Below are 17,284 nucleotides of genomic sequence, written 5' to 3'. Positions count from 1 at the left end.
GGTCTGAAGGGGTTATCATCTGATGAGTCGATTTCTAAGCTGTATGGACGATGGAGGGTAAAGAATAACGGTCCACTCTAAGTTTCGTATTGTCTGAGTTGCACGAGCAGTAATACGAGGCCGCCAATTGGCAAGTAAGAATCGGACGGAATTCTTGGATTCCGAATATGCGGTTATTTCTCAGCGCATTGTCGTCCTCTTTACACGCCTTCCTGTCTTTATAAAGCTCGGTGACTTTTACCCAGTGCTGGTAAACTTTCTCCTATAAAATCTTTAAAATATTGTTGAGGGTCTGAAGGGGCTAGCATCTGATGAGTCGATTTCTAAGCTGTATGGAGGATGGAGGGTAAAGAATAACGGTCCACTTTAAGTTCCGTATTGTCTGAGTTGCACGAGCAGTAATACGAGGCCGCCAATTGGCAAGTAAGAATCGGACGGAATTCTTGGATTCCGAATATGCGGTTATTTCTCAGCGCATTGTCGTCCTCTTTACACGCCTTCCTGTCTTTATAAAGCTCGGTGACTTTTACCCAGTGCTGGTAAACTTTCTCCTATAAAATCTTTAAAATATTGTTGAGGGTCTGAAGGGGCTAGCATCTGATGAGTCGATTTCTAAGCTGTATGGAGGATGGAGGGTAAAGAATAACGGTCCACTTTAAGTTCCGTATTGTCTGAGTTGCACGAGCAGTAATACGAGGCCGCCAATTGGCAAGTAAGAATCGGACGGAATTCTTGGATTCCGAATATGCGGTTATTTCTCAGCGCATTGTCGTCCTCTTTACACGCCTTCCTGTCTTTATAAAGCTCGGTGACTTTTACCCAGTGCTGGTAAACTTTCTCCTATAAAATCTTTAAAATATTGTTGAGGGTCTGAAGGGGCTAGCATCTGATGAGTCGATTTCTAAGCTGTATGGAGGATGGAGGGTAAAGAATAACGGTCCACTTTAAGTTCCGTATTGTCTGAGTTGCACGAGCAGTAATACGAGGCCGCCAATTGGCAAGTAAGAATCGGACGGAATTCTTGGATTCCGAATATGCGGTTATTTCTCAGCGCATTGTCGTCCTCTTTACACGCCTTCCTGTCTTTATAAATGTCTTTATCGGGCAATCTTTCCTCGCCAGTTTGCGCTTTTTACATTTTACACTCGTGCGTAATGTCAGCTTTATTTGATTATTCCTGAGTAAGAAATGTTTACTGAGAATGCGCCGCTCCACACTCGAATGAACTATACCTCTTTTCCCGCGCGTGTCACTTGAACCGCACTACACGCATGCACGTCAACGACTCAACGACTGTTTCAAGGGCGTACAGTGTCCCAAACATCACAGGACCAATACCACTCCAGCGCAGGCGCCGTTCTATCGACCTTGTATAGAAATACCTTTCCTTAAGCGGACGCGGGAGGTGGTGCCACTGTCGCTTCGTATGTAACGCGTCGCTGTGTCAAAAGGCCCGTTCACGCACTTGCCTTTGCTAGGACCGAGCTCTTGGGATTTCTTCCGACGAGAGAACACACTGGCACGCTGGCGCCATCTATGAGGTGACCCTGGAACTGCATTTCACTAGAGCGAAGGTAATTTGGTGTTTGCGAGCTCAACTACACATACTATCTATCAGAAATGATCGTTTATAAAGTTGTTAAAAGGTTTTCGAGCAAAAAAAGAAATAATTTAAAAGAAATAGTAAATGCAAGGCCAAGGCTACCCGACAGAGGCGCCAGTGGTTTCTCTCGGCGTAAGAGAGTTTAAGAGACTTTAAAGCATACCATCGTAAGTAAGTGTGTGACCAGTCTTTGGAGTGAGTGTTCGTGACACGTTCTATGTTTTAGTGCTTTGAAGTACGACTGTGAAGGTACATGCTGAAGTGAAAGGCGACGGAAGTGCGCAACGTCGCGTTCAGTGTAAATCCCTAGATTGCACCATCTGGGGTTTGGACACTGCCACGATTTTTTCGAGTACCGCATGGATTCGTTTTATGCTCGCCGTACTGGAAACTTGAGGCATGGACATTTTTTTGGAGCGCAGCAGCCGTCCAAGGCTTACCGGTAGCCAACGACGCCGTCTTTCACAGAGCGGTAATGTAGAACACGCATAAATAAAAAGGAGACGGACAGCGAACTGCACTTTGCGATACGCCCTTGAAGCGCTAGACTTTATTCCACTGCCCCGAAGAGAGTGGAAAACCTGGCCTCGGTTCTATACATAGTTTAACGATTGTCGGCTACGGAAGCCGCACATAAGAACACATTAGAATTCCCAGTTGTTTTCCTGGCCATGCGTCGAGTGAGAAGAGAGAAAACAAACGAGGAGTTTAGAAAACCAGAACTCCGATGTCTGGAGCACGTCCCCGACTTTTACCTCGACTTCATTTTTAACTCGAGTCCGGCTGGAGGCGTGAACTCCGTCTTATGCTCCACTTCCTGGCGGCAGCACTGCAGTGAAGGCGGATACTGGCCATTTTGCTCTCGCTTGCTGTGCAGTCGACACCTGCGTCCGCTCCCCGTCTTTGCACGAGCTTCCATAAGGCCCGCTTCAGACAGGGCAACTTTTCCAGCAATTTTGAGGTTGCTGGCGGGTTGTTCCCTAGCTTTCCCTAGATCGACGCGAATTGCTGAGATCGGGACCGGCTCGAACAAGCGAGCAACTCGGAGCAATGCGAAGACTGTTGAAGCGGCTGCAGCCAATCAGAGACGCGATATTTTCACGTGACACCCCTGTGGTGGTGATGATGACAGCTAAAGACTTGGTTCTGGTTTGGAATATAACGTTTTCGGAAATAAACAGTTCCAGAAAAATGAGTTAGTATTCTCAACGCCGTTCAAAGATATAAGAACGCGTTTTTAGCGCGTAGCTGGGTGTCTAAATGGTGAAAGAAAAATCAAATTTAATGATGATGATGGCAAGTCGGAGCAATTCGGTTGCTGCGTGTGAACGCGAGCGGCCGGTGTTGCTGGTGTTGCGACGTCAAGTTGCTGGGTGAAATTGCTCCGTCTGAAGCGGGCCTAAGCAGCCACCAGGATCGCGACGCCGTGTAGCTTATGCGGCGTAATTTAGATTGCCGGTTTGTTGAAGGGACACTTCAATACATGACCTGTATAGTACGCCAAGTGCACCAGGTGGGGACGCGTTCCAGGGTTCCATACAGGAATTAAAAGTGACGTTAGCCCCGCGACTCTCATCGTTACTCGGGCGACCAATGAGATCACCTCATCATCTGATCATCCAATGAGACGTCCGCATCATCTACAGCTGCAAACACGACCGTGAGGCGATTATGTATATTTTGTTTCACTCGCGTTTTGGCTTCTAAAGCCAACTATTTCGAATGTTTTTAAAGGCTGCCACAACGAAATTTCGGCCCTTAATTTTGGGTCTCTACGTGTTCAAAGGAGCAGTATCACATCGGACACACCAATATTTTGTTAAAAAAGATACGAACAGAAATTTTAAAACAAACTTAACGATTAGCAAAGAGCACTTGGTGGATGTCGCTAAAGCTTTGTTTGTAATGCCCGTTTAGCAACCTTGACAGGTTGTGACGGTAACTGTCTCGCTTTGAGCTTGACGTCATCCGGACAGCTCTCCGGCCTGCAAAAAAGAAGACGGTAGGAAAAAACTCCCCTCTCACCGGGACTTTTTTTTTAGACGTCACTTTTCTTTTTCTACAAGATTATAGACGATTAATTTGTCACTCAAAATTCGTGTCAATTCAACTTTGGATTTAGTTGCGGTGGCCCGATCGCTGGCGTGATTCGAACGCTTCGGTGGCTGGAACGGCTAGGGCATCCTGACGACGTCAGCCTCGCCGCAGCTGTACTCGTCCTGAGACAATCTACGTCACGATTTGCGCCGGATGTCACGTGCTCTCCGAGCGCTCGCCGGAGTGGGCCGTTTATAACGAAAAAAAAGAAAGAAAGACGTTTACCACCCCCTGTAATGCCGAATTAGAGCGCAGCTCTTGAGGAGGAGGAGGGGCGACTACTGAGGGCAGGGTATGCCCCCCCTCCCCACCCCTCGTCCTCTCCAGCTCTCCTTTTATTTAGATGGACATTTTAGCTCCATTTCCCGCTAAATTTACTGGAAAAAATTCCTCGCTAAATTTAGCGGGAAAATTCCCCGCTTTATTTAGCAAAAGAATTTTCTCGCTAAATGCAGCAAAAAAAAAAAATTCCCCGCTAAATTTAGTGGAAAATTTTCCCGTTAATTTTAAGGGGGACATTTTCTCGCTAAATTTAGCTGGAAAACTCCCTTCCCCTCCTCCTCCCTCTTGACGTCACTTGTGACCGTCGTGACGTCATTATGGGAAACGTCCCATAATGCAACGCGCGGCTACGCCGACGGCGACGGCGACGCCGCTCAAGCCGCAAACGGGCGCCTAAGGGCTGAGCTCGAATACAGCCATCAGGCTCAAAATACAAACGTGCGACTATCATTTACGGATATTGTGGATGATATTCAGCCTATTTCGAAACACGACGGGTATATTTCAAATTTCGTTGATGTATCCCTTTAACAATTCCATTGCGCGCAAGAACAAACACACACGCGTGTTCGTCATGCATGCGCGTTGTCGGTAACGTCATCGGCTGCCGCGAGTTACGCAGGAAGCGTCTCCAGTGATGTCTGTTGACGTCAAGACCGACTTGGAACGATCCCCGCTAATGCCATTGACTTCTAATCCTTAGGCGGAAAGCCGCGTTCTATGCATACGTGCAAAAACAAAAGCGGGGCATACCCGAAGTCACGTGCAGTCTTAAACCGCGAAGCCGGCGCGATAAAAGAAAAGGCGCAGGCCGAAGCCGGCCACGCCGGCGAACCGAGGGTGATCAGTATTCAGCGGCGCCGGGAACTTTTCTCGAAGGGCGCGCTGTAAAGGAATCCGACGCAACTCTTTCGGAGTCCGTGCACGTTTCGGCGGAGACGGCGGCTGCTCAAAAGCACCGGCGCCGAGCGATCAAGTGTCAGTGCATCGTCATCAATATGCAGATAACGGACGATGCTCCTGGGCCAGGCGCTCGGCTTAGCGGGACGGCTGTCGGGGAGGAAGAAAATCGGGACAGCGCAATTTGTCCCCATGTGTGATTGGAGCAGCCTTTCTCTTCGCCTTCGACCAGCGTTGCTGCTGCCAGCTTGTCGGACTTATGTGCATCAAGAAACGCGAACACGACGTCTATCGTACTATTCGCTTAACTTCGAATTCAGATTCTTTACTTTCTTTATTTCAAAGTGTAAAAAAAAAAAAAAAACTTGGTTGTTATTTGACAAGCCTCCATAGCAGCAGAAAAGTACAGCGTGAAGTTATGGAATATTTGAAGCGGTAATAATACAAAATCACTCAAAAGTAGGTGTTAGGGCAAGAACGAAAGAGTCCATTTTTTCAGATGTCCTTTATTAGCAAAAAGGTCGCAAAACTCCTTAAGAAACATTCAACGCACATTTTTTCCTGTTGGCGTGTTGTACAGCGCTTGACAATTACAACAGGTACGCCACCGCCAGTATGTTTTGTCTTACTGTTGAAAAGCTGTCATTATGCACAGCAGAATGTGCTCGCGTGGGCCCCAATTTAGGCGACAATATTCGCCGTTCTGTGCGGATAAGTGTCAAAACGGGCGGATGTCGAGTTTGTGCTAATATGAGAGGGTGCGCGTGATTCACCTGACTTTGCGAGGAGCTGAAGAGCCGAACACTGCAAACTCGACAAGTTGCAAGGTCGAAAAAAACAAAAAACATGTCGAAATAAGCTGTTGAGTTTTGCCAACCACTTTATCCCCACTTTGTTTTTCGTACTACAAGTATTATGAACAAGACCAATTTTCCATACCGCTAAAACTAAAGTCCGTAAAAAAACTTTAAGAATATTACCTTTCCGAGGCTCACATAATGTTTAGTGTAACACTGCACGCTGCGTTTTTAGATCGAAACGCTCTATTTGCTTCAATCGAAACTCGCCATTTGTCGATCTCTCTTCATAGTTTCGCAATGATGAAATTGGACGCACGGACATTTGTTGAGGGGACCCCAAAAAGCTCTTTTCTACGAATGAAGAAATGTAGAAGCTGGAAGAATCTTCCGTGCCATCGAGTACACGGGCTCCTTTTCCCCCGTTTACGCTAAGACTCAAAATCGAAACCAACATAGTCGTCTGCTATCAGTGCCTCACTGCCATGTTGGAGGCATTTGGCGTCTTATTGAGGCAGCAGTATAGTGATATAGACTCATAGAGCCGTCTTTATATAACCACATTTCCGAATATTGTCTTGCCCTAGTCTATCGCAAAGGGGTCCCTCATCTGACACGAGGTGCAGTCTACAAACCCTTAGTTGGGTTACGAAGCTTTCCTGTCCATGTCGTGCAGTTAATATAGTTATCTAAACCGAAAGGTCCCAAGCATTTGGCCGCTTCGGAACGATGGGGCAAAGACGCGGTCCAGATGAGCTCATATATCACTCGCGATGACTTAATATGCGCAATGAAGCAGCAAAACGTCACTTCTAAGGTCTGTATCTCGTTATTTTTTCTTACTTTGCCGAAACACCGGAATCGCGCATTGACAAAATTAAATAGAGTTGACAAGCGCTCGAGCAACGTCAACTTGCCGCGACCAAATGAACAGGCGTAACTCTTCGTCTGCTTTCTTTCTCTGCTCTTTCGTCGCTTTCTTTTTCGTTCTTTTTCTCCGGATCGGAGATGTTAACTTCCAGGAATTGCCGCGTCCTGCTACCGTTTGTACACCCTGTTCGAGATTGTGCCGGCGTATCCGTCGGAGCCATGCATGACGCCGGCGAATCGATTGCTCGAGCGTCGCCTTGTCATGGTTCCCAATGATTGCCGGAATTCCAGGAAAACGAGTACTGCTGGCCGTAGCTCCGTTTCGTCGCCGACTTTTACGGCTGGAACAGTTAATTACGGCGCAACTTACCATTTTAAACTTCAAGTGAGCGAACAAACAGTGCGAGGACGGCTACAAAGCACACAAAACATAGCATAACAGCGACGAATGCCTCCAACATGGATTTCAGCGGGTTCCGGTGAGATTTACGAACCGGTAGTATAGCGTTGCATCATGATCTCGTGCAAGAAGTTTATTCGCGGCGAGAAGCTCGCTAGGGGCGTTTCTGTCTTCCTTATAATGGGTGGCGCATACGCTACCCACGTGGTTAAGTTTTAATTTTCATAGTGCATAGAAGCTTCGCATTGTACGTTCGTGCACCAGCAAAGGAAGTTGAAATATCCTCACTGTGGGTTGTGAAAAAAAAGAAATGAAAACCGTTTACAACTCCCTGTAACGCCGAATTAGAGCGCAGCTCTTGAGGAGGAGGAGGGAAGGGTACTGAGGGTCACGTGACCTCGGGGGGGGGGGGGGGGGGGGTCACGTGACCCCCCCCTCCCCGAGGTCACAGAAGGTACCCGAGGTCCTCCCGAGGGAACCCGAGGTTCTCCCGAGGTCCTCCTGAAGGAACCCGAGGTCCTTCCGAGGTCCTCCCGAAGGAACCCGAGGTCCTCACGGGGTCCTTCCGAAGGAACCCGATGTCCTCCGAGGTCCTCCCGAAGGAACCCGAGGTCCTCCCGTAAGAACCCGAGGCCCTCCAAGGTCCTAACGAAGGAACCTGAGGTCCTCCCGAAGGAATCCGAGGTTCTTCCGAGGTCCCCCCGAAGGAACCCGAGGTCCTCCGGGAGGACCTCGGGTTTCTTCGGGAAAATTTACCCATAATGCACTGTGCGGTTACGCCGACGGCGACGGCGACGGCAACGGCGACGCCGACGCTGCTCAAGCCGGAAACGGGCGCCTAAGAGCTACGCTCTAAAAACCTGCCAGGCGGTGATATTGAAACTTCTCGCCGCGAATTGCAGACGCTGCCCATAAACCAGGTTAACCCGATGAAGCAGTTGGAAACACTCTGAAATCTAGGCACTGTATGAACCTTCGTACTGTTTTCCTTCGCAGACGTGTCACGCAACCAAGCCCGGCCTCCTGAACGTGCACATCGTGAGCCACACCCACGACGACCTCGGATGGGTGCACACCGTGGACTTCTACTACGACCACTGTGAGTGGACGCCGCCGCCGCCATCGCCAAACAACCGCGCTCCCAAGTGGCCGCCACTTTAGTTTTCCCCCGGAGCTCACGCAAGAGTCACAGCCATGTATTGACGCTTTACACACGCGCCAGATTGAGCCGCCATAGCCGCCCTTCTCTTGTCTTACCGAGATGCCGAGCCACTGAAGCGGGCGTTGACGGGTCTTCACAAGGGCCTATGCTGGGCACAAGAACACAGTAGCATCTAAAATGGCAATAACCCGTCCTGCTCTGGTAATGATGAAGTGAAGCTAACGGAATAAGAGGAAACAAAAACTGAAGGTCAGTTATGGCGGCGCCCATGCACAGCTGCTGCAAAGCGTCTATACTCCGTTTTAGCGTGACTTGGCAAACGGTCTGGCAAGCTAATCGGGGCTTCTCAGCGAGACCCGTGACAATCAATCAATCAATCAATCAATCAAATACTCAATAAACCAATCAATAGTTTTTATGACTTTGGAGCCAACCTGACGTGATCTAAGGCCCGTCTCTAATTTAATAGGACATCCATTGTAGGACACAAAAGCAAACTACATACAAAAGGAGAGACACACCTAATAATGGAATAATAAACAACCAAATAATAAAATCGCATACTTTCAGCTTCTAACAACATTAGACAAAGCAAAAAAAAAAACAGAAAAAAACAACAACATAGACGCGACTTTAACAAAAAAAGAAAAGCAAATATATACGAAAAAAAAAATACCTGAAACAAAAAATGTATACGCATTACTTCGAACAGCAATATACGAAACTTAAATGAATGTAAAAGCTAAAGAAAACACATCCCCGCAGACACATTGCACACGCTCCAGATTACAGCCACCATAGCTGACTTTCTCCTACCGAGATACCGAGCCAGTGAAACGAGCGTTGATGAGCCTTCACAAAGGTCAATGCCGAGGAGAAGGAGAGAGTAGAACCTAAAATGGCAGTAACCTTGTCTGCTATGGTAATGGTGAAGTGAAGTAAACGGAATATAAGGATACAAAAACAGAAGGTTGGTTATGGCGGCGCCTATGCACATTGGCTGCAATGCTGTACGCGAAACAAAACGTTTCTACGTAGTGCACTAGAGGAACTGTGTTGTACATTTAGACAGGCGGACGTTAATCAGCCTCAATGGGCGTCTGGTGTCTGAGCTGTACATGAGCTAATTTAGCCAGTGCTGTACGACCGTTAGTCTGTGGTCTTTAACGTGCACCACGCAATACTGATACACGACCGAACGATACCATGCTCATCCAGATCGAAACGGGCAAAAGTTGGATTGAACCCAAGATCCCTTGGTTCTGCAGCGCGAACTTTCGCTCCACGTGCTCCGAGCTACAGTGCGTTGCCACACTCGGCCACCGATCTCCCCACGAAGGGCGCTCCTCGTGTCATAGGCTTCGTCCTGCACCGCTGATTGGCTGTAGGGTGTCATAGCCTTCACCCTTTGCCAAGACACTGAAATGGAGCCTACGGCAGATTCACGGGGCATAGTTTAGACTCAAAATTACGCTAGCCGATTGACGAGGGCGCAAAAAACGTGGGCTCTCCAAATGCTCTGTTAAAAAACAAACAATATATATATATATATATATATATATATATATATATATATATATATATATATATTTATATATTTTTTTTTTTTTTTTTTTGGGGGGGGGGGGTTGTTGGAGGGGTAGCATGCATGCAAGAAAGCTACCACGCAGCTCGTAGCCCATGAAGCGAAACCTCGTGCCGCAGAATGCAGGGACCCTCCCTGGGTTGAGTCCCCACCTCTGCCGTTTTCGATCTGGACTAGCACATCTGGCGTGAGGTCGTGCACCACTAACTACTGCGTGAGGCAAGTAAACCCCAGGCTAGCCAGTTGTATTCATTTCTTATATATAATAGGTAGCAATGTCGCCATACTCTGGCAGACTAAACTTCTGCTGTATAAACAACTAATCACTAATTTTTTTTTTTTTTTTTTGTGAACTCTATTAGGGGCCCTAATCTGTAGACTTGGCGAAAAAGTCAGCAAGGAGTTCGGTGGCCGTGATTGGTCGGCACCAATGTCAACCGCCGATTTCCTCGCCGACTTTTTCGCAAAGTGTGTGTAGATTAGAGCCTCAGCTCGTGCGCGAAAAAAACTCGCTCTCCTCCCAGCAAAAAAAAAAGAAAAAGATAGTAGCCTTTGGTTAGGGAGTTTTCAGGCGTCTTCCTCGGGCCTTCTCGTCGCTCGCATGGTCCCGGCGAGGCCCTGCGTCCTTTTCCGACGCCCTCTGCGGCGTCCGCGCGGAGTCGAGCGATGTGCCAATATTGACCAACGGCGGTGTGATGGGTCGCCGTCCTCGAAGGCAGCCAGGCCCCTTCCGCAGGAGCACAACGCCCGGTGAAGTCGGCTTCGCGATGTGCCAGAGCTGAGGGCTGGAACACGCAACCACACATCACCGCCCACACGTTCCTTCTAATTGTTACTATAACTATCTCGTGCTTTCTCGCTACTTGCGAGGATAAAACCAGTAAAGAGGGAGATCTAGGACAGAGGGGATCTTCGTTTTTGCTTGTGGAACAACCGATGCTCACGAGAGGTTGACTTTAAAGTCGCGGTCACAAGGCTAATACATCATATAAAAGACAGTACGCTGCCCGAGGCGCGTTTGTTCGCAGAAGGGCTGGTTACTGAATCATTGTATAGGAAAAAAGCGCTACAAAGACGACGAACAAATTGAAGGACGACGATCACCACAGAGCGCTACTTGCTATTGAAGTTCTATCTTTAACCTTCAGTTGCAAGGAGCGCTCTCTGATGTTTGTTGTCCTTTAAGTTGTCCGTCGTGTTTGTAGTGCTTCTATCCTATACGCGTTTCTTCCTCGTACGTCGGTCCCATTGGCCAGAGAAAAGCGGCCTGCAAACATATCCGAAGCACGCATATGTATGAAACCAACATGCTTCAGAAGCAGACGTCACCATGTCTCCAGCGGTGTCTTTTGAATGGAGCAGTGGGACTGCTGGGCTTGAGTCGCCACTGAAGTTCTTCTTGGGGCGATGCTTATACGCTAGCTCTTGGTCTCAGCTGAGTCGCAGCAAAGTGCGAAGGCCAAGTGGTCGAAGCTGGTCTAGTAATTTCAGAGGGACCTTCTGAAGACCCAGAGTGCAGCAAGATGCCGACTACAGCGAAGGATGTACGAGTGCGCGAGCTGCTTGCTTTAGAACCGCTCCTCGATATACTCTGCTCACCCTTAAGCTGAGACTAGAAGCTCCGCCTTCAGCGCGAACTTTCTGCCCTCGCTAACACAAGTGAGAACGCGCAGGCATGCGCAACCAAAGCACCGCTGAAACCAGCGAGCTCGCGAGTCTCAGCTTAACCGCTTATTCACACTGGAAGCGGATCCGCGTTCGCAACCGCTTTGCGAATGCGGATTCGCTTCCAGTGTGAATAAGCGGTAAGGGCGAACGGAGTATTGGAAGTATTTACTGGCGGCCATAGCTGTGTGCGCGACTGCTGAGCGCGTGCTGACGGCGAGCTTCCTCGGTTCTTTTGCAACGTGCATTCCACACCATCAAGATTGCCGGTCTTAGCAGCCTATTGATGTGGGCTCGTTCCGAGCATGCGCTCAAGACATCACCCACAAATATGGCGCCCAGTGAATACTCCTTATAGCTGCGTGAATTGTATACCCCTCGAACGCTTGGAGCCTTTGCTGCGGAAAGGGCAGTCATAAATATCACGATTTCAAGATGGCGGCTAAATTCCGGTCGAAGCAAAGAGATCGAGCCGGGGAAGAGACATCACGCCCTGAGTTTACTGTAGTAAACGTTTAAAGCAACCATACCCGTTTTCACCTTAAGAAAAAAGTGGGTGTGTCCCTCTCGTTGCATGCTTATTGGTCGCATGCCGTTGCACATATTATTCCGTTCTGCAAAGTAGTTCCGATGAAAGTTTGCTCTCTGGGATGCTAGCGTTATTTAAGCTTAAATAAATTTGTTATTCTCAGTAGGATAAATATTACACCTCCTTAGTATACACGTGTATTTACGTAATTCAACGCCTCACAAGATCTGAGGATCGATGTTCGTAGCCAGCCGGCCAGCCGCTGTTGCTCGCCTTCCAAAATGGCGACTCCAACAGCTCTGGCTGATCGGTCCGTGATGTCAGCACTCCTTCCTGAAGACGTTTCCCCTCGGGTGTACTACAAACGTCACGCAAGTGGAAATGTCCTGTCGAGCCAGACAAGGCAGTGTGTTGTGAACGTTTATTCTTGGATGCGGCGGCAGTACCAAGAAAAAAATGTTGTGGAAGTCATCAACCTGGACTGCCGCCACAACGGGGATCAGTGTTAGTTCGGTCTACGAGATCAAGCGTGGCTTCAAACGTGCTAACAGAGCTGTGAAATCTCCTTCAAAGAAGCGCCCGAAATTCGCCGAGAAAAGGAAGAGGATTTCAAATCACGACGCGTGCACTTTGACGGCCGTGAGAAGCTGCCTGCACAATTTCTTCCGTCGGGGGGAGATCCCAACGTTGAAGAAAATCGCCGCTCGTCTCCAAGAAGACGACGTGCTGCCGTCCTGTTCCGGGTCTACCCTGTGTCGCCTGCTGAAGGACATGGGTTTCGATAAACAAAAACGGAACCGCAACTCCTTCCTGATTGAGAGAGAGGACATCGTCGAGTGGAGGCGGTGGTATTTGAGGGCAATCAGAAAGTACAGAGCCCAGAACCGCAAGATCTACTTCCAGGACGAGACTTGGGTGAACGCCGGCCTCACAGTTGACAAGGTGTGGACTGACAGCACCATAAAGACAGCAAGGCAAGCCTTCATGTCTGGATTAACGACCGGGCTAGAGGTTCCTTCTGGAAAAGGTGAAAGAGTCATTGTCACCCACGCAGGTAGTGACACTGGCTTCGTGTCCGGCTGCCTTGACGTGTTCCGTGGGAAGAAGAAAGGGGACTACCACAATGAAATGGACTCGAACAGGTTTGAATCATGGTTTCTTCATCTGCTGGACCACATCGAGCCTAACAGCGTAATTGTTATAGACAACGCGCCATACCACAGCAGAAAGGCTGAAGCTGTTCCCACAGCTGCAACAAAGAAGGGCGAGATCCAGCAGTGGCTCTCTTCCAAGAACCCTAGACTGGACTGCCACAATAAAAAAAAAAGACCTTCTGAGCATCGTGGCAACGGTGAAGGATCGCTACACAAAGTACAAAGTTGACGTCATGGCTACGGACGCCGGACACACAGTGTTGAGGCTCCCACCGTACCATTGCGAACTAAATCCCATAGAGTTGATATGGGCACGAGTCAAGCAGGAGGTCGCCTCCAAGAACATCACATTCAAGCCCAATGACGTCGAGCGGCTCTTGAGGGAAGCAGTGGACAACGTAACAGCTGTCGATTGGCATGACTGTGTAGAGCATGTGAAAAAAATGGAGGCGAAGTTTCGAGAATGTGATGTCCCAGAGTCGAACCTCGAGCCAGTCATCATACCCCTCGATGCAAGCGACACGGAGGAGGAGAGTGGAGACGACGACGAAACTGACGACAAGGATGAGGGTGAAGAGATCTCCGGTGTTCAGCCTTTAGAATGGAATTGACCGTGAACTAATGTCCCCCTAGGACATGTTCTCTTCTGAAAGTGGCTAGAACTTTGGACTCTGTTTGTCATACCCCAGAACACAGAGCGGCCCTTTTAAGGACCATTCACATACTGCAAAATCGGATTCCCGACTTTATACACGCCTAACCTCCAGTCTCATGTTGTTGTCGTGATTCTACCTTTCATTACGTAATAGCCTTGTTCATGGCTTCTCGAGGTCTTTAAAATCAGCTGTATGTATCCCACTGTGTACAATGATTCACACTACAAAAACAAAATTGCAGTTGTACTGCACTCGCTAATTTGCCCATTACAGCAGAGGTGTTAGGCGCCATTTTGCCCTTTTGCATTCTAAACATATATGCAAACAATTACACTTTAAGGGTCGTTTTCATTCAAGAAAGAAGACGTAGTGTTGGCGGCATGCCGAAAGTCGACCATTGTTCTGAAATGTGACCCTGAGCTTAACATTTCACTTGCTCACCTCATGCATATTCAGTGTCGCTTACACCTCATTTTGAGGTCTAAAGATCATGTTCAGCCCAGTCTTTCATTGAGATAGCTCCTTTATTACAGTGATAAGTTCCCCAGGAGGTTTGTGGGAAAGTAAACTCACAAAATGCCATCCACATGCCTTGGGGTCGCTCTGGCAATAAACGTATCTCTCATCTGTTATGTTGCTAGTTAAGCTCAGGAGGATGGTTTAAGAAAACTGTTTAATATGTAACACACGGGATCATGGCAGCAGCTATGGCGATTGCTCGTCAGTTCCAAACGCAACAGCGCGTGCCACCTCCTGCGAGCGTGCTCAATGGATGTCCTCTTCTTCTAAGATCAGAAAGCCTCATGACATCATAACGTGCCCCCTTCTTCTTTCTTCTTTTTTTTTTTTTTAAATAACGCAATGCGATCGCGGCACTTGTCAGTCTCTGTATCGTAGCGGCTTCACCACGACGCGTCGACTTCTTGTTGTTTTTTGGTTATCCTGTTGACCTTGTAGACGTGGAAATGTGTTCAAGTGATTCGTCATTTCAAGCTGTATGTACATAGTCTTCAGCAGCTTCGTTTGAGACTGTAGGAAAATAGTTTTCAGCAGCTGTATTCGTTTCTGCTGTTCCATGTGCTTTGGTGTGGTACCGGTTGCGCCTGTAAGTCCTCGATGTGTTTCTGCTGCTGCTTGTCCTGGTTCCACTTGTTCTCCTCGGCACGAGACTGCTCCAAAAGGGACTCATACCGCCGGGAGAGTTCCTCTATCTCGACTCGACTCGACTTTATCTCGACTCTATCTCGACTCATCTGCGCCAACGAGAAAAAACTAGCTTTGCAGGCATGGCGAAACGTGGCGGAATGGCAAAACGAGACGTGGGAAAGGTGGTAGACCACGAGACGTCGTCGGAGACCGATCATCACGACGTCCAAGGCTCCAGTGAAAGCGATGGAAGTGGTCCATCGAACGCCGCCATCAAAACCGGCGGAAAACATCCCACTTCTGACACCATGTTATGTTGCTAGTTAAGCTCAGGAGGATGGTTTAAGAAAACTGTTTAATATGTAACACACGGGATCATGGCAGCAGCTATGGCGATTGCTCGTCAGTTCCAAACGCAACAGCGCGTGCCACCTCCTGCGAGCGTGCTCACTGGATGTCCTCTTCTTCTAAGATCAGAAAGCCTCATGACATCATAACATCATCCACTATGCTGTTTCAAATTAAAATCGGGATTCTTATCGCAATCCTCACACAGGGCCACTCTGGCAACAAGCAGAAGCTTTGATGGGATCCTGGAGAACGTATCTCACATCAACCACGCTGTTTCTGCTTATAATCAGGATTTGTACCACCATCCCCACACCACGGAACTTAAGAAAACGGAATTAAAGAATAAAAATTGAAATTCACCGCGACACACAAGGAAACCGATTGCCCACTCAATACATACACATGAACGTCAACGCAATAACGTGAACAAAGGTATATTAGGACAGAATAAACTATGCAAACATAGGTTCGTGGCTGGTAGCAGGTCCGATCAATCCCAGTTCATCAAGTTTGCGGCGATGTCGATGATGTCAGCTGATCTTTTTGCTTTAGCGCTCCATGGTTGCCGTTAAAAACTGTAAATGTGCTAAAACTGGCACATACTGATTTTTTTTTCTCATAGTGTTTTTAGAAAGCCGACGGTATAAACAATGTTAGATATACAAAGATATGTTTATTGAAGACAGTTTAAAGAATCGATGCAAAATTGTGCAAAGCATAAGCATGTTTATCAGAAACAAACGCTATTTAACGAGGTACGTTCTAGCTTTTTGCCACTAGAGGATGCTGCAGTGCTAAATTCGTTTTGGTTTCGGTCTCTAATTGTGGATCCCACCACCTCCTGACGGAGAGTGGTTAAGTCTACGCGATATCGCGGCATTTCATTGGTGGAAACCCAGAACACTCCGCCACCAGCCGGACTTCTTTTACCTCGGTTCTTAAAGGGGTCATGAAACGCTTTTCCAACTTTTTCCTGTTTCGCTTTCCTCCTCAACTCATAAATCTCGCATTCCACCAAACAGTTAAAAAAGACGAAAAGGGGGAGTCCCCTCTTGCTCGCACTCCTGTTTGTGTAATCCCGGACACATCCATTCTCCCCCTAGAAGATTAGCCCGTCGCTCAAAATTCAGACAAAAGTTGCTTTCCCCACCGCGTTCATTCCGAAGCTGACAGTGCTGTTGAAGCTACGTGCTCGTTGGGCCAGCCACACTTGCCACGTGAGCGTGGCAAATGTGGCTGCAGAGAATGAAGTCAGGTGATGAAAGGGAGGCGGCTGATTGGTCCGGCAAGCGCGTAGCTTCCACCACAATGTCAGCTTAGGGGTGAAGGGAATAAGTGAGGTCCGGTTGCGTGTGACGTCAGTTTGGACCCGATAACGCGCTTTTGGGACCGCGGATGTATCACAGTGAAAAGGCAGAGAGGTTGCGAAGGGGAGGAGGTACGAAATAGTCCGCTCTGTTTTCAAATTTTCGCACTGAAAGTCAGGCTTTTGACTTTCTACCTTGTTTCTTTTGGTCCACTGAACGATGTGCTATTAGTAAAATCCCAATCCAAAATGATTTATCCCAACCCAAAAATCGTTTCATGGGCCCTTTAAGGTGAAAACGAGTATAGCACCTAAGACAAGTTACGACGATAATATGGCACGAGTTATTAAAGAAAGGACCTTCGTGCTTCGCGTTTGTTTGCGTTTCAATAGTTTCTAAAAGGTCTCTCTCGTTCGGAACATTTCTAGAGCGTAATTTTTGCAAATATTACGGTCCCCGCTTTGTATCTTGAAACAATCGTGCCATCATGGGGGAAGGGGAAACAACGTTCCAATTTAAAGTGAACGACGCGAAGTGATACTGGAAGAGTGGGTAGTGTGGCTTCGTGCCGTTGTATAAAAACTAACGCTTCTGAGAAAAAAAATTAGAACAAGGAGAGGAAAAAAGCCCTGACGGTGAACAAAACATTTTTTTTTATGAAAAGATGAGAAAAATGCATGTTCTGAGTTATTAACGACCACTGACGCACGGCGTTTCAATAGACCCCTTTGAAAGCCCATCGAACAACATTGACGGTCGCCATTGCTTGGGCACGAAGCG

The 17,284-nt window shown here is 48.0% G+C and overlaps 1 protein-coding gene across 1 annotated transcript in view; it reads left to right on the top strand.

The window, feature by feature from the left end:
* Positions 1-17,284, top strand: part of LOC8040070 (lysosomal alpha-mannosidase) — a 240,643-nt gene that overhangs the window by 135,093 nt on the left and 88,266 nt on the right. Inside the window, exon 2 of the mRNA XM_029985073.4 lies at positions 7,946-8,048. Coding sequence (XP_029840933.2) covers positions 7,946-8,048 — 103 coding nt within the window. The remainder of the gene's footprint in view (positions 1-7,945; positions 8,049-17,284) is intronic.

This window comes from Ixodes scapularis, unplaced genomic scaffold, assembly GCF_016920785.2.
Source record: "Ixodes scapularis isolate PalLabHiFi unplaced genomic scaffold, ASM1692078v2 PGA_scaffold3__209_contigs__length_174095766, whole genome shotgun sequence".
Taxonomy (NCBI): domain Eukaryota; kingdom Metazoa; phylum Arthropoda; class Arachnida; order Ixodida; family Ixodidae; genus Ixodes; species Ixodes scapularis.
Note: the sequence above shows the minus strand (reverse complement) of the source record. Positions and strands in the feature narration are given on the sequence as shown.